The sequence below is a fragment of the Otolemur garnettii genome, unplaced genomic scaffold (assembly GCF_000181295.1).
Source record: "Otolemur garnettii isolate 467f Iridium unplaced genomic scaffold, OtoGar3 scaffold00018, whole genome shotgun sequence".
Taxonomy (NCBI): domain Eukaryota; kingdom Metazoa; phylum Chordata; class Mammalia; order Primates; family Galagidae; genus Otolemur; species Otolemur garnettii.
This window is the reverse complement of record NW_003852413.1, coordinates 2,404,668-2,421,762: the sequence shown is the minus strand read 5'-3', so window position 1 is coordinate 2,421,762 and position 17,095 is coordinate 2,404,668. Positions and strand designations below refer to the sequence as shown.

The following is a 17,095-nucleotide window of genomic DNA, read 5'->3' as shown; positions in this document are numbered from 1 at the left end:
TGCTGTTTAGGTTACTATATTTAAAATGTGAAATGCAGGGCAGAACAGAAATGGTTTTCTAAGTACCACTGCTCCAAGTGATGATAATTACAAAAGTAGGACCCAAGAGTATCATTACTGCCTATGGTCCTTGACCCTTTGCCCAGGACTAACCCTCGATGACCTCTGAGGCCAGTGTCGTCCAGGGAGGACCCCAGAGGGAGGGACCCTGAGGAGCCTGGGAGTGTCATAGACTGGTGACTTCATCTAGTTCTTGTTTCCCCATCTCTAAAAGAACTTGAATTCATCCCTGTCCCTTCTGTCTTCCGCACCTATAGTTTGTGCTGCCACAGGCCTGGTGGAGGGAAGAGTGGGAAGGAGCCGAGTTACCAGCACAGGGTGTCCTTTCTATGCACGGCCGCAGGGGCTCCTGTCTCTCTCCAGTTACCCTTCCTTTCCTCCCTTCCCTTGGCCACTCCTTGTGGGTTCCGTTCCTGCTTCCCAAGATCCACACGTCTGGGCTCCCTGTGGGCCACCTGCGTGGTCGAGCCACCTCAGTGTGCCAGTGTGCAGCGATGCCAGGCTGCTGCTCCCTGCTGTGCTGGTGACCACAGCACTGAGGACAGGCTCTGTTCCTTCCACAGGGTTGGAACTGCACCCGCTCATTCATATCCCGTTTCAGAGCCGGGTGATGCCCAGAGCTGCTGGTGGGGACCAGCTGACTCATTGCCGTGTTCTCTGGACTTTCGTCATTTGCCCCCTTGGGATTAAGCAGTCCAAATCCTCAGCCCCTTTTCTCTGGCCCCCAGTCCCAAACCCTCCCGCACAGCCGAGTGAGGTTTGGCAGCCCCCACGGTGGCCTTTCACCTTTCGCCTCTGCAGTCTCCGTGCTTAGCAAACATCTGAACACAGCAATGTCTTTACTAAGGGGGCTCCTTGATCACTGGTATGCTTAGTTTTCTCAGTAGACATTTAAAAATTCTTTCCAGGTTCTTTTTATTCTTTTCAAAATAGAGCCTTCATTTTTTTCCCCAACATATAATTACCTAGTAATTCTTATCCTTTGCCACAAGAATTTTGAAATGAAGTATAGAGTTTTATTTTTTTCTTTGAGACAGTCTCACTGTGCCCTGGGTAAAGTGCTGTGGCATCATAGCTCACAGCAACCTCAAACTCCTGGGCTCAAGGGATCCTCTTGCCGCAGCCTCCCAAGTAGCTGGGACTACAGGTGCCCACCACCACACCTGGCTAGTTTTTCTATTTTTAGGAGAGACAATGTCTCGCTCTTGCTCAGGCTGGTCTCAAACTCCTGAGATCGAGTAATCCACCCACGTCAGCCTCCCAGAGTGTTGGGATTACAAGTGTGAGCCACTGCACCCAGTCTAGAATATGTAAACATATAACAAAAATATATAATGTATTTAATGCAACTAATTATCTGTCTATATAAAATACCCAGATCTAGTATGCAACAAAAAATAAATTCTAGATAAACTTGCTTTCTTGTTTAACTTGATCTGGGACAAACTTTTTCTAAATGAGTTAGTCATTATTTTCTTCATCTATACCAGGATGGGGTCCCCTCTCTCCTGTGCTGCAGGCAAACCCTTTGGAAGCGAGTGCAAGGTGCCGTCACCCCTCTGCTGGCGAGTATGATATCCTTCATCGACAGAGATGGAAACCTCGAACTACTGGCCAGGCCGGATTCTCCGTCCTGGACAAGAGATCTTTGGATGTTTATTTTCAGGGACATTAAGCTTCTGAACATTCCTCTTGTGATGAATAATGCAAGGTGATTAGAAGACTTTCTTTTTATGGGAAAGGGGGAAAGCCGTACTGCAGCAGCAGTTAATACCCTCTTCCAAGTATTAGGTGAAACACTGCTATTGCCTTTAGAATAACATTCACATTGGCTCTTTTTCTTTTTTATTTACCTATTCATTTATTTATGGACATCTGAGTTATTTCTACCTTTTGGCCTTTAAGAACAATGCTTCTGTAAACATTGGTGTATGAGTATCTAAGTTCCTGCTTTCAGTTCCCTTTGATATTCGTGTATAAGTGAAAGCAGAATTATTAGGTTACATAGTTACTGAATGTCCACCTTTTTGAGAAGCTGCCCCAGCGTTTTCCACAGCAGCAGCTATGCTGGCGCTTTCTGCAGCCTAGAGAATGGTGGCGTTACGAAAGGAAGTTTACTGACGTGCTGAGCAGTCCCTGTTTTGTCAGTGTTGTCCTCACTGCCCTGCTTTCAGAGCACCCTGTGCAGGTGAAGGCGCCAGTCACGACCTTGTGTGTGACGGAGAAGCTGTGTGTGGGGGAGCCCTGTGATCTGTGCCCCCCCCATCCTGTCCCTCGTTCTACAAGGACCTGCATAGCCTGTCCCTAGGCCTGACTCTAGGGACCTTGAGCTCAGCTGCCTCCCAAAAGCTTCCTCTTTGGAGTTCAGGGGTGTGTGTAATAAGGAATATGTATGTACTTGGCATTCTGAACTGCCAGTGGGGGCTCTAGAGGGTGAGGTGCTGCTGACGCTCCTTATGGAGAGAACTGCTCTGCTCTCGGCATCAGAACAGGCTCGGGCACCAGAAGACTCGGTTCTGCCAGAGATTTGGGGCAGCTAACTCGCCCCCTGCCAGCCTGGGTTTTGTTTTGTCTGTAAAGCACAGGATGCCATGAGGTGGCTCCACACAGAAACCCTGAGCTGCGGGCAGGCTGGCTGGTCTGTGCAGCCGGCAGCACCCGTGTGAGGCTGTGGGCGCTGGTGTCCGTGCTGGGTCCTGGCCTGTGTTCTCCTCATGTCTCACACACCGTGTTCTTGTCCTCACTCACCTTGCAGACCCCAGAGTGAGATGTCCTCCATTCTGGTGCAGAACTACATGAACCTTTCGGAGAACGCGTCTAACATCGTCCCGTTCAGCTGGAGGATCAAGGACTATCTGGAGGAGCTCTGGGCACAGGCTCAGTACATCACCTGTCCTGAGGGTGAGGCTGCCGCATGGGGCAGGTGCCGCTCGGACCAGTCACCTGCTCCTCACAGGAGCCTGTCTGGTGGTGGATGAGCAGGTGGACAGACGGCTGCCTGTTAAGAGTCCTTCTGCAGTCTTTAGTAACACTAAGGAGAGCACAGCCATTTTTGGAAAAGTCTTCTTTCGAACATGAATTGATCTTTTCAACATTTCCTTACAGTACTGGTCAGAACACTCCGATGTCCGTGTTTTCTGGACAAACTTGAAGCGGTCTCTCTCCTAATGAGAGTATTTCCTTTGTCCATGGAGATGCTCTGACTCTGCTTTTCTATAATAACATTCAACTTGGGGGCCAGCACCCCACCAGAGAAGCCAGGTCTTCCTGGTTTGAGTGGTCTTTGTCCTCAGCCCCACTCACTCCTGAGTTACTCAGCCCTGGGGCTTCTGCGCCTGTTAGGACGTTTAGACATGGAACATAAGACTCTGCTCTCTGATACCAGATGGTTTTTTACCCTTTGAGGCTAGCTTGGCTGTTTGTGAACAAAATTTACCATTGATTCTGCCTCTCATCTTTTTTTTGTAGAGACAGTCTCACTTTATTGCCCTCAGTAGAGTGCTGTGGCATCACAGCTCACAGCAACCTCCAACTCCTGAACTTAGGGAATTCTCTTGCCTCAGCCTCCCGAGTAGCTGGAACTACAGGTGCCCACTAAAAAATGCCCAGCTATTTTTTTGTTGCAGTTTGGCTGGACCTGGGTTTGAACCAGCCACCTCGGTATATGGGGCTGGCGCCCTACCCGCTGAGCCACTAACCTGCCCTGCCTGTGATCTTTTATTCCACTGGAAAAATACCCTACGTGTCCAGACAGTGACTGTTCCTTTTATCCCCCAGGACATCAGGCAGCTGGTGCCCTGTGGGAGCTCCTAGTCAGCACAGCCTTGCCCAGTTACCGTTCTCCATGTTACTGCCCTTCGCAGGGAGGCCGCGTTCTTCTGGACACAAGGGGGGGTCAGAGTCTCACGTGGAACCACTCTTTGCTTTCCTCCCACAGGGCTGTCAGGAAAGTTACTGGACATCTTCCAGCGGACTCCACTGGGCAGCTTTCTCGCCCAGCTCCGTGAGGAGCAGCAGCAGGACCTTCTGCAGGGCTACTCCCAGGACTTTCTCCTCTTGACCATGAGTGTGTCCACCGGGGAGGAATTAAAGGTAGGTACTGACAAAGGGTTGAGGGCAAAGCTTGTGTGATATGGACTGGACATGGGCACAGGCACGAGTCCTCAGCTGCTATTGTTTGGGAACAGCAGGTGGCCTGTGGGGCACCACAGGTCGGGGTGGGCTCAGTGTGGACCTTCTCACTGCCTGGGCCGCTTAACACATGGAACTTTCTGTCAATATGAAAAGACCTCCAGTTTCCCTCAAATGAGTTTCTCTGGAAGAAAATTAGGTAAATACTTAACCCTACGGGATAAGAATAATAGATGAAATTCAACGGAACGAATAATACTTCTGACTACCTAAAAATTATAAACTTCACTACACAGAAAAGGAAGGTTATGGATTTGAGGAGCACATCCTTGCAAGCAGTCAGACTGAAGGTCGTGGTATTCCTTAGGGATCAATAAGAAAATACCCTAATTTTGAAAAATAATAAAAGGTATAAAACAACTATTAACAGAACAATCATATCAATATCCAGAAAACACTTGAAATTTCCCAGCCTTGATTATTTTTTAAAAGGAGAGCAGCCAGTGCTGCAGAAAAGGGACAGCAGTGTGGACAGCAGGGGTGTGGACAGCGGGGGTGTGGACAGCGGGGGTGGACAGCGGGTATGGACAACGGGTGTGGACAGCGGGGGTGTGGACAGTGGGCATGTGGACAGCGGGGGTGTGGACAGCAGGGGTGTGGACAGCGGGTGTGTGGAAAGCTGCCTGGCAGGACGTATTGGGAACCTCACTCAGTCTGAACTTTGGATTCTGTCCTAAGAAAATTACTTGAGATGTGCAGAAATCTTGCATTTATGGGAATGTTCTTTTCAACTTTATTTCTTTTCTTTTTTTTTGAGACAGAGTCTCACTATGTCACCCTTGGTAGAGTGCCGTGGCATCACAGCTCACAGCAACCTCCAGTGCTTGGGCTTAAGTGATTCTCTTGCCTCAGCCTCCCAAGTAGCTGGGACTACAGGCGCCCACCACCACAACCGGCTAATTTTTATTGCAGTTGTCATTATTGTTTAGCTGGCCCCGGGCCGGGTTCAAACCCGCCACCCTTGGTGTATATGGCTGGCACCATAACCACTGCTGGAGGTGCCAAGCCTGAACTTTATTTCTAAAAGTGAAAAATTAGAAATAGTTGTTCAAAAGTAAGGGATGGGCAGATTAAAGTACAGCCATTCAGTGGGTGATTAAGCGTCCATGACAGTGTTTTTGAAGTATACGTGTTAACAGAGAGCAGAGTAATCAGGAAAATGGAGCAGTGTTCATAATGCCAGGGGGAAGTGGGAATAACATCAGGAAGACACCCCGACCCCGAGTTAGGGGCAGCGGGAGCAGAGGCAGCTACAAGGTCAGCAGAGGGAGCCACCCCAGACGGCAACCTAGGGACGGGGACAGCAAACACGACCTCCAGCATTCTCCTGTCATGTTTGGATAGCTCTCATTTCCACGGGGAAAAATGTACCATTTTTATAATTTGAAAATATGTACTAAAACCTTTTTAAACCCCAGTTTCTGCAGATGGCTCTATGGTCCTGCATCGGTGAACTAAAGGCAGCATCAGGACGGTCAGAGGAAGGGACCTCCTTGCCATGGGTGCACCTTGCTTATCAGCACTTCAAGAGCCGGCTGCAGAACTTCTCCAGAATCCTGGCTATCCATCCCCACATTCTGCAGAGCCTGGCAGAAGCCACACAGAGCCATGAGCTGGCTGGCTGTGAGATGGTATGTCCCCCCCCCCAAAACCTGGAGTGAGGGTCGGGGTGCTTCCACCCCCACCTGGGAGCGGAAAGCTAGCGGGGCTATGTTCCATGTGGGAGACCCCTTCATGGGCCATAACATTGGGCTAAATCAGAGAAGTCAATAACATGGCTACCGAATTCTCTCAAGATGACGACAGATTAGGTTACAAGCCTGTCATACAAGAGCATACCGGGTCAACAACCAGGGCCTCTGGCTATAAACTTAGAGCAACCCCTCAAAAGGAAAAGGTGAGGAGGGAGGGCCGCAGCACAGTCACACCCCTGTTCCCCCCGCCCCCAGACCCTGGATGCATTTGCAGCAGTGGCCTGTGTTGAAATGCTGACAAGAGACACCCTGAAGCCCAGCCCCCAGGCCTGGCTGCAGCTGGTGAAGAACCTCTCTATGCCGCTGCAGCTCATCTGTTCCGACGCACACATGCAGGGCAGCGGGAGGTGGGCCAGAGCCGCCATCGTGGGCATCAGGTGAGACACAGGAGCTCGGCACTTCCACGTCTCCCCTGGAGCTTGCCAAGTTCCGGGCACGTCTGGGGAAAAGACTAACACATACTGCTGCCAGGGGAAGTGCTCTTTCTGGGTTTCACTTCACACCTGTTGAACCCTTGTTGAGTGCCAGACATCTCAGTGGATGAAGCAGCCTGTGCATCCAGGGCGTGTGGAACTGTCACGATGCCGTGTGGGCAGCGCTGTGCAGAAAGGAACTGTTAGAAGGGACAGCCAGGGTTGGCAGGTGTGCAGAGAGAGGACAAGCCATCAGGGTCAGGGAGACATTTCCTGTGCTGGGCTCTAAGGCAAGGTGGGACTTAGAAGTGCAGCGAGCAGGTCACAGAGTCCCATCTGAGCCAGAGCACAGGTCAGGGACCGTGTCACAGAGGGCTTGTGCCTTGGGCTCTCTCTTCTCTCCTTATCCTCTGCCTTCTCATATGGTTTTAGCACCCTCTCCCTTTTTGTCCGAGACTCTCTTGTTAAGAGCTGAGTGACACCCCTCTTTTGACAGGACCCAGTGGAACCGGATTTTGTCTCTTGCACTCTTTGTGGAGCATGTGCTCCTGGGGACCGAGAGCCAGATTCCAGAGTTAAGCAGCCTGGTGACCAAGTATGTCTTCTTACTAGACAAGGTGAGTATTGGTTCACTTTGGCAGAAGCACGACTGTATCTCTTTACAAATGAAGACCAGCTGAAAGGTGACCTGGCATTGATCTGCATGCTGGTATCTCCTCTTTCAGTTCTCTGACTTTATCTAGAACCATAAAGGAAAGTGACTTCGTAACAGGCCCTTAAGTTTTCAGGGTTTAGTTGCTTAGTAGCCCAGTCTCTCCTGATACCTAAGTCAGTCCATATCATCTAGGGTCCTGCTGCATGATGAGAAGCTGCTATAGGGATTGTTTCAGAAAGGGATCGATGCAGGGACATACTGTGAAACCCACGGGCGGAATGACCTGGCCTCCTGGGTGACTACTGTGCAGATCACCAACCTGGCCCTCTGGAGGAGCTGTTACCATCACCATAGTTGGGGTGTCAAGGATGCAGGAGAAGCTATTGGGATTGGGGACTTCAAAACTAGTGTTGTCTATGGGGCCAAAGAACAGGAAGCTAACTTGCCTCTGCCCCTCAGCACCCTTTAGAAAGCTAGTGATAGCACAGGACAGAGCCCTCTTAGAAAAAGCCACCATCTCTGTGACAGCCTCGGCCTCACTCTCCTGTCTGGGCACATCCAGAGCTGTCGCTGTCAGGGTGTCTGAGGAAGGGCACTGAAGGGAAGTCGGCATGGGTGCAGGGTGCTGAGTCCTCGGACCTCGCCACGACACAGCTTCAGCTTATTCCTCTCCCAGGGAGCAGGATGGGTGTGAGCATCACCGTAAATGCCCCAACTCCGTGTCTCATCCCATTGTTGTCCTTCACATGAATCCGGTGGTCTCAGGAGGCTGTTCTTGGTGTCACAACAGACAGGAAGAAGGGGAGGCGGAGGGCACACCCATTCTCTCTGCCAGCCCAGCCCAGAACATGCACACTTTGTTCCAGCTCACATCTCATTGTCCTAAACTTAGTCATGTGGCCTTATCTAGTTGCAAAAAATCTTCTGTGGAATGGTCATGTGCCCAGGTAGAACACGGAAGCACTTTCAATAAAGGAAAGGTGGAGAACGGATGTGAGGAGACACCTGGGTTCTGCCACCTGAGCAGCTGTCCAGACACCTGTGAACACCTATCCCCACACCCGCGCCACAGGCAGCCTCTCCCCATGTCTCCTGTCACAGTCCAGGATCCCTGGACACCTGGGGGACGCACAGGCTTTTAGCCAGCTCCAGTGTGCTTCCAAAGGCCAGGTGGCCATACGCTGAGAGATGATTATCCAGCCCTGCCTGCTGCGTGTGCACCCTCACAGGTTTTTGGAGATTACATGTGTTGGGAGATGTTTTTGGTCATGGAATGACCTTAAAAACTTAATGAGCTTCTGGTTTATTTCTTCCAAGTCAGATCCATGTGCAAGTAGCCAAAGCTCACCGTGTCAGTTTTCATGCTTAAAGCCTCCGGTGCTGCCTGTCCCCTCCCAGTGGAGGGCAGCTCCCTGAGGCCATCAGAAATCAGAGGCCTGGGGGAGAGCAGGCCCTCAGTCTGGCCTCACTCCCCCACTCTCCGCTGAGCTCAGCTGCCTTGTCAGTGCTGCTTCTTGTACTCAGCCTGAGGGGCTTTGCTAAAAACTGCAAAAAGTAGCCAAGACGTGGATGAACGTTGGTGTTTCCTCAGTCAGTTCTATAGCAGGGCCGGATAGGTGACAGGGAGGCAGAGAGACAGGTTCTCTCGGCACATGAGCTGCCTCCCAAAGTGTCACCGATGACAGTCATCCCGAAGTCTTACTGCAGATCATAAAGGCACCATCAGCTTTCTAGTCTATCATATCCCAGCCTTGCTATCTTTTGCCCAACACAAGGCCACTGTCATATTTTATTGTGGTACAGTAAGCATAAAATCTACCATTCTAACCATCCAGGTAGAGTGCAGTGGCATCATCACGCATCACGCTCACAGCAACCTTAAACTCCTAGGCTCAAGTGATCTTCCTGCCTCAGCCTCCCGACTAGCTGGGACTACAGGTGCTTACCACTACGCCCAGCTTATTTTTTCTATTTTTGGTGTAGACAGGGTCCTACTCTTGCTCACTCTGGTCTTGAACTCCTGACCTCAGCAATACCCTTGCCTTGGCCTCCCTCCCAGGGTGGCGGGATCAGAGGCATGGGCCACTGCACCCAGCCCCATTTCTAACTATGATACAGAAACTTCCCATTTGTACTCAAGCACACATATGCAAGAATATTGAGTACAAGAACGTTGGGAATTGCAAAAAATCTAAATGCCCATTAACTGGGAAAAAAAAATAACCAGTATACTTATCAATGGACACCATACGGGGCCTAGCGAGAATGATCTGGACCTAAGTCAGTTAATGAAGAATGCGATCTGCTGGTGGATAATCACCAAGATGTAGCATCAACCCATGAATGCATCAGTAAACAGTGGCATGGGGGCGGTGCCTGTGGCTCAAAGGGGTAGCGCGCCGGCCCCATATGCCAGAGGTTGTGGGTTCAAATCCAGCCCCAGCCAAAAAAATAATAAAAAAAAAAATAAACAGTGGTATGTGTATACCATGGAATACTATTCAGCCATGAAAAGGTGGAGACTTCCATCTTTTGTATTAACCTGGATAGAGTTGGAGAATTCTAAAGTATCAAAAGAATAGAAAGAGAAGTATCCAGTGTCCTCAATACTAATATGAAGACAGTAGATGGATTAATACATGCCCACATCAGGGAAAACCTCAATCTAATTCAAGTTGGGGGAGGAGGGAGGGGAGAGGGGATTGGTGAGCTCCCACCTAATGGCCGCAATGTAAGGGCATATGGCATTCCTGGGTGAGGGGTACAACTACAACAGGGACTTTACCTAACATATGCAAGCGTTGTAACCTCATCATTTGTACCCTCGTATCAATCTCAAATGTTTTTAAAAAGCCAGCTCCAGAAGCCTACGTACAGTGTGTTGCCCATATGAGGTTCTGAAACCCTCGCAGCAGTAACAGTGTGCTTGCAGACAGACGTCCCTGATCGGAGTGTAGGAACGTGGCCAGCTCTGGGGAGGGGGGGGGAATGCGAGCTGCAGCTGTATCTGTAAGGTTCTGTTTGTTTAAAAAGTGATCTAAATCAGATATTTCAAAATGCTGAGATTTTCTAAACCTTGGTGGGAAACACACAGAGGGTCATTACATTATTATTATTAGAGTTTTAAATACCTTGTGATAGCAGGAGGGAGAAGAGGGGAGATCAGAAGTTGGGAATTCAGTTCCGTCCAGATTGGAGAGGACTGCTGACAGAACCCAGCAGGCCTCGCCGTGCACCCCAGCCGGCTGGCCCAGTGGGTGCTGTGTTGTCCCCTCTGTCACCTTGGGAAGCCTGCCTGACCCCGCTGACCCCCGCCCTCCCCACTGCTGACTTCTCATCATCACTGCCCTCCTTCAGTGTCTTCAGGAGAACTCTGACATCAAGACCCACAGGCCTTTTGTGGCTGTGATGAACACTCTCTGTGAATGTAAGGACACAGCCAGCAAGACCTTCGCTAGGTAAGACCTTTGGTGTGGGATCCATGAGTGAGAGAACTCTGAGTCTTGGGTGCTTCTGGCTTCTGCTGGCCAGCTTCCCAGCCTCAGAACCACCTTCCTACTCGGTCTCTAGGTTTGGGATCCAGCCGTGTCCCATCTGCCTGGGAGACGCGCAGGACCCCGTCTGCCTGCCCTGTGACCACGTGTACTGCCTGCCCTGCATCCAAGCCTGGCTGATCCCTGGGCAGATGATGTGCCCCTACTGTCTAACCGACCTGCCAGACACATTCTCCCTGACCGCTTCCCAAGAACACAGGTAAAACGCCCTTTCTCTCAGAAAGTTTTCCCCTCCCCCTTTTAAATATAATATTCAAAAATATAAGCTCTATTTAACTTTCATTTGGCAGAAAACCAAACTTCAGCAAACTAATATAAGAGAGCCCACCACATATACACCTTCACAAGCATCCGGTGTCTCAAAATCGGTCTCTCTCCAAGACATTTACATGTATAGATTTGAGCGACAGCAAATTTAGAGGAAATAAACCAAAAGTATTAAAGCCTTTGCTAGAGGCCCAGGGAATTTAGAAGCGACTGGTGTATCCTCTCAGTGATCAGTGTCATTCCTGCCCACTGACCTGAGGACTGAACTCTTGTTCAGCTTACAGAGGAAGATAGAAGGGGCTGGCGCGCCTGGGCCCAGCAGGCTCAGCCCTGCTCTGGAGGTGGTTGGTTTCCCTTCCCTTCCCTCTCTTCCACAGCCTCGTAAATGTGGAGACCCAGGCATGCCTGTGGATGGGCTCTTTGACATACTTTGGGACACCGGGGTGGGGTGGGGGGGCGGGTGTTGCTAACTGGCCAAAGGATGAAAGTGTCCCTAGAAAGAGAGAAGTCTAAATACTGTTTACTGCAGTTTTGAAGACCAGCTCTAAGCAATGTAAAGGGTGGCTTGAATCTCTAAGAATGAAGTGCTGTCCAAATCAAGCTGTTCTGCGTGGAGGGATCTGGGAACACCCTACAGTCTGCTGACGGCGTTCTTCAACTGTTTCTAGGAGGGCCATCGAGAAGCATGCCCAGTTCCGGCGGATGTGCAACAGCTTCTTTGTAGACCTGGTTTCCACCATGTGCTTCAAAGATAACACCCCGCCAGAGAAGCCAGTGATCGATAGCCTGCTGTCACTACTCTTTGTGCAGAAGGAACTCTTCAGACATACTCCTCAGAGTAAGCTGCTTTTTTCCTGTAAGCCTAAGGATGAATTCTTCTCAGCCTTACCTGTCAGATGCAGTGAACTCACTTTCTCTTTCTGGTTTAAGGACGTGAACACACAAAATCTCTCTCTCCATTTAATGATGTTGTTGATAAGACTCCTGTCATCCGCTCAGTGGTACTGAAACTGCTTCTGAAGTACAGGTGAGAGTGACTGCCCTACCTGACATGTGCTTCTGGAAAGTCTTATCTGCTTTTTTTCTTTATCATGGCTTTTTGTTCTTATGATTAGTAGTTAGTTCTGATCTCGGGAAGGCTATTCAGCGAGAGGCGTCCTAGCTCCTCTGTGCAGGCTGGTGAGCCCAGCACACCCTCAAGTGCATATTTGGCATGACAAAAACGAAATGCTGGGTGGGTGGGGGTGTGGTGTGAGGTGTCTGGGTCTCGTCATCTGCTAGTTCCGCAGCTGCCTGCTTTTGTGACTTTTTAGGGTGGTAACCTAGGGTCTTCCTCACCTCAAGGTCTAGGTGTCCGCTGAGTTCATGTTGACTGCACATGGGCTCAGTCGGTGTGTTTCCTTGGTTAGACAGGATGTTGACCTCTGCAAAGGGAAGCGTCACCTCTGGCACGGGTGTCACCTGGGAGTGCAGTTCTGAAAGCGCTGCTGTAGATGGGGTCACAGAGTCAAAACTCTTTTTAAACATACATTTAAATGCTACAATTTACAATATAAGTTTGATACTAAGAGAAATGTCGATATTTGCAGTGACATCGCACAAGCTGCAGCGGATAAAGCTGCCGGCGTCTCAGTGTGACGGGGACGTGATAGCAGTCATTGCCGTCATCTTCTTGGCCACCTTGCACATGCAGTTGTTAAAAAATGCCAGTTTCAGTCTCGCCTGTATCTGTGACCACTTCGGGCTCCATCTGAACATTGAACACACCCCTCTTTTCCTCAGTCTTTTCTTTGATAACAGCCACAGCTTGACGGAGGACAGGAAGGCCTGCTGCTCTCCCCAGAGCTGTGGTAGTCATCACACACTGAGGAGGAGCTACCAGCTTATCTTGCTGGGCATGGTTTCCGCAGACCAACTCAAACCTGCTCTCAGGGTCTTTATAGCGTCAATGCCCTCATTACCATAACAAGCCACTTTAATATCTGCTCCGTAGCTTGTGGGGTCAAACGCCTTTTAATACGGTTAATGAGTCCTTCTCGTTCATCTTCATTCAAATCTAAGCTTCCAAGATAGATGGTCTGAGACTGCATGCTTGAATGCATCGTAGGCACCATATCCAGGTCTTGTACTTGTCATCAAAGACCCAGGCAGTCCCCTGGAATAGCAGTTCCAACTGCTCATCTTTGGTGTATTCTCACACCTCAGCAACACGACCAAGAATGCTATGAACAGGCAGCTGGAGAGGCTGGAAGGAGAAAAGGCCGAAGTAGGGAGATGATGATGCAGAAGAAATGGAAGCCAAAGCTGAAGACCGGCCTCTGAAGCCGAGTCCAGCCCTTCCTGGCTGAAAACCCGAGACTTGAAAGTTTTCCAGTATTGAAAGTTCAAAGCTAAATATTTTTTGTTTCCAAGTATTTAAATGCTCTAATAGACCAGAATACGAAATGTCCTCTGAAATGTCCGGTGTTTTCCCTCAGCAGCTCCAGCACATGGAGCAGTTTTAAAGAGAGTGGCCTAGTTTCTCTAGGGGCAAATCTTTAAGAGCAGTGCTAAAATTGGGCTTGTGATTTCCGTTTCTGGTGTCTCCAGACTGACACCCCTTTGTAGTTCAGTGCCTCTGTGCGACTCATCAGGGGCACCCAAAACAGTCCCAGTCTTTCTATATAAACTGTATTCAAGCAAAGATCAAATAAGTTTCTGGGATTTTTTTTTTTAATGCCAGCTTCACTTACTAATTTGACTAACTCTCAGCCCTTGAGGATATGACTTTGTAAATATTCCATGGGAATGGGAATACACCTAGCTGTGTGCCACAGCACGGTGGGCTGCTCGAGGACGGCTGCTCACAGCCATCCTGCATGAGCCGGCTGCTTTTTCCAGGAATGCCATTTTTTGCACTTGCAAGAACGACCAGAAACTGCAGATGTTCAGGCCTGGGCATTTGGCAGGAACTTTCTTTAAAACAAAGTGCGCCTGCCCCACCCAGACTACTGATAATGTGTGTTGCTAATGATAAAGTTCAAGCTTTTAAGCAAAAATTAAGATTTTGGAAAACTTGCATTCTCCATGATGAGCTTGTTATCTGTCTAATACTTAAAGACATTTGGGGGCAATATACGGTGATATTAATGAAGGTGGGTGGGTTTTTTAAATATACTATAAAATGTCAACATTTGTAAGATCCATATAGTTCAGTGAACTTGTATTTTCCAAATGACCAACACCTAAAGTCACAAAATCGTATGTGAGTGAAAAAATAGCCCATTTAAATTGTGAGGCATACATTTGATTTTATTGTAATGGACCATGAAAGGTGCATTGATAAGGTTTCAGGTTCCACATTACAACTAACCTTTAGAATTGATAATTTGTCAAGTTTTGGTACAGTATGACATAAGAATATCCACAGTTATCTGCAAAAAATCTCTCTCCCTTTTCTGACTACATAATGCATGAGGCTACATTGTCTTTACTCAATATGGCACAACTGATTAGAAACACAAGCAGCTGGATGTCAGCTGACTTCAATTAAGCCAGGCATTAAAAAGATTTGCAGGGATATAAAACAAAGCCACTCTTTCACTAATTGAAATTTTAAATTTCACAAAATTTAATTTTTAATTTTTGGAAAATAGTTTATTATTTTAAATATTACTTGACATATGATGGATTTATTATTGCTATTTTAAGTGAACTAATATTTTTGAAATGTTTTTAATTTCTAATAGTTTCTAATATTATAAATATTAATAGTTATTACTCACATAAGGAGAAGTTCTCTGGGGTCCTCAATAACTTTTAAGACCTTAAACGGACCCTAAAACCAAAAAGTTTGAGAACAGCTGGTCTAAACTATGGAATTTTAATGTTCTTCCGATCTGTTTTTTGTTTGTTTGTTTTTGAGATACAGTCTCACTATGTCTCCCTAGGTAGAGTGCCGTGGTGTCACAACTCACAGCAACCTCAAACTCTTGAGCTTAAGAGATTCTCTTGCCTCAGCCTCCCAAATAGCTGGGACTACAGGCGCCCACCACAACACCTGGCTAATTTTTTGTTACAGTTGTCATTATTGTTTAGTAGACGCGGGTCGGGTTCGAACCCACCACCCTCGTTGTATGTGGCTGGTGCCATAACCACTGTGCTACAGGTGCCGAGCCATCAGCTATTTTTTTGTTGCAGTTGTCCTTGTTTAGCAGGCCTGGGCCAGGCTCAAACCTGCCAGCCTTGGCGTATGTGGCTGGGACCCTACTCACTGAGCTATGGGCACCAAGCCTCCAATCTATGTTAAAACGTTTTTAACAAAATTATGTTATGAACTATGTATGCATACAAGGGCTATCTGTAAAGCCTCCAGCCACTTTTTGTTTTAGAGTTATATTAATGATGGCTGGTTACTTTGTAGATGTTTGTTTATACACAGACATATACATTTATTCAAAGGGAAGGAGATGGAGAGATGACAGATGTTTTTCTTTTTTTTTTATAAGATGGGTCTCTAGAATAACTCTGAGATAACTATGAATATTTGTTTCCACAGCTTCAAGGAAGTAAAAGATTATATTCAGGACTACTTGTCCCTGTTAAAAAATAAAGCATTCATGATTGAAGATAAAACTGAGCTGTACATGCTCTTTATCAGCTGTCTGGAGGTAAGCTGCCGCTTCCCTGCAGTTCTTTTTTTTTTTTCCTTTTTTTTAGACAGAGTCTCACTATGTCACCCTCAGTAGACTGCTGTGGCATCACAGCTCACAGCAACCTCCAACTCCTGGGCTCAAGCGAGTCTCCTGCCTCCGCCTCCCAAGTAGCTGGGACTACAGGCGCCTGCCGCAACGCCCGACTATTTTTTGGTTGCAGCTGTCGTTGTTTGGCGGGTCCAGGCTGGGGATTCGAACCTGCCACCTTAGGTGTACATGACTGGCGCCTTAGCTGGTTGAGCTATAGGTGCCGAGCCTATTTTTTTTTTTTTTTTTTTTTTGGTTGCAGCCATCATTGTTTTTGGCGGGCCCGGGCTGGATTCGAACCCACCACCTTAGGTGTGACACCTTAGCCACTTGAGCCACAGGTGCCGAGCCAATTGTTTTCTTATAGGTTTGCTTTTCCCCTCCTTCTTGCCCCTAAAATAAAAAGAAATGTTAGTTTTCCATGATTCAAAAAATTTAGACGGAAACAATATCCTTAATCCATCATTTTCCAGAGTCATACTGTAGCAATTGCAGAAGGCTGGGGACCCTCATATTCAAAAGAGCAATGTCCTTTTCTTTCCTGCTCTTTAATTCTTAGGACTCACTACACGAGAAAATCAGTGCTTGCTCCAGAAGTGACGAGCTGAAGTACCTGACAGAGCAGAGGTACTTCCTGGAGCTGTGCTCCCCAGAGAGGCGCAGCCAGGAGCCAGTCCGTGGGGTCTCGGTGGAGCACCTGCAGGTGATCGCCAGCATCCGCCTCTGCCTCGACAGGGCTTCTGACTTCCTCTCGGAGCCTCAGGGGGAGCCAGGCAAGTCTTCCTTATTCTGAGTAAGTTCCAGAAGTGTCAGAAACCGGTTCTCTGAGCAATCCTAGGCCTTACAGCCTCCTCTCTCCCCTGAATGTTTCTATTGTGATTCCTGAAGAGGAGGCCCCATGCCTTGTGACCATCTCTGTCTCTATAATAAATACCTTGAGTCACCAGTCACTCACCCACCTTCTCCCTGGACTCTCAGAGATGGCCAAGGAGAGGAGGCGCTATCTACAGCAAGTTGAGCGCTTCTGTTCCCATGTCGGGAATGACTGGTACCGCGTTTACCTGGTGAGGAAGTTGGCGAGCCAGCGAGGGATGGAGTTCGTGCAGGGTCTCTCCAGACCGGGCCACCCATGCCAGTGGGTGTTCCCCAGGGACGTCATCACCCAACAGGTGAGAATCAGGGTGCAATCGAAGCCCTGGCCCCGGCACAACCACTCCCGCACCTGCCCCCTGCCCTCTGCTCCGCCCTCTGCCCCACCCTTCCCTTCCCCAGAGCCAGTAAGGGACACAGGTCTGCTTCGTCCTGTGTCTCTGTGCTCCAACTAATTTGAGCCAGCTTATGACAACATGTAGACCACCTGCCCAGTGAGAGGCGAGTGTGCACGTGTGCTCGTGTCTCTGCCCAGTGAGAGGCGAGTGTGAATGTGTGCCCATGTCTCTGCCCCATCCGCCCTCTGCCCAGTGAGAGGCGAGTGTGCACG

The 17,095-nt window shown here is 48.8% G+C and overlaps 1 protein-coding gene and 1 pseudogene across 1 annotated transcript in view; one reads left to right on the top strand and one right to left on the bottom strand.

The window, feature by feature from the left end:
• Positions 1-17,095, top strand: part of RNF213 (ring finger protein 213) — a 116,976-nt gene that overhangs the window by 77,261 nt on the left and 22,620 nt on the right. Inside the window, exons 36-48 of the mRNA XM_023511175.1 lie at positions 1,526-1,771; positions 2,816-2,961; positions 3,998-4,152; positions 5,670-5,882; positions 6,201-6,382; positions 6,915-7,035; positions 10,431-10,531; positions 10,644-10,826; positions 11,563-11,732; positions 11,825-11,921; positions 15,432-15,543; positions 16,175-16,388; positions 16,594-16,784. Coding sequence (XP_023366943.1) covers positions 1,526-1,771; positions 2,816-2,961; positions 3,998-4,152; positions 5,670-5,882; positions 6,201-6,382; positions 6,915-7,035; positions 10,431-10,531; positions 10,644-10,826; positions 11,563-11,732; positions 11,825-11,921; positions 15,432-15,543; positions 16,175-16,388; positions 16,594-16,784 — 2,131 coding nt within the window. The remainder of the gene's footprint in view (positions 1-1,525; positions 1,772-2,815; positions 2,962-3,997; positions 4,153-5,669; positions 5,883-6,200; positions 6,383-6,914; positions 7,036-10,430; positions 10,532-10,643; positions 10,827-11,562; positions 11,733-11,824; positions 11,922-15,431; positions 15,544-16,174; positions 16,389-16,593; positions 16,785-17,095) is intronic.
• Positions 12,591-13,524, bottom strand: LOC105886632 (annotated as a pseudogene).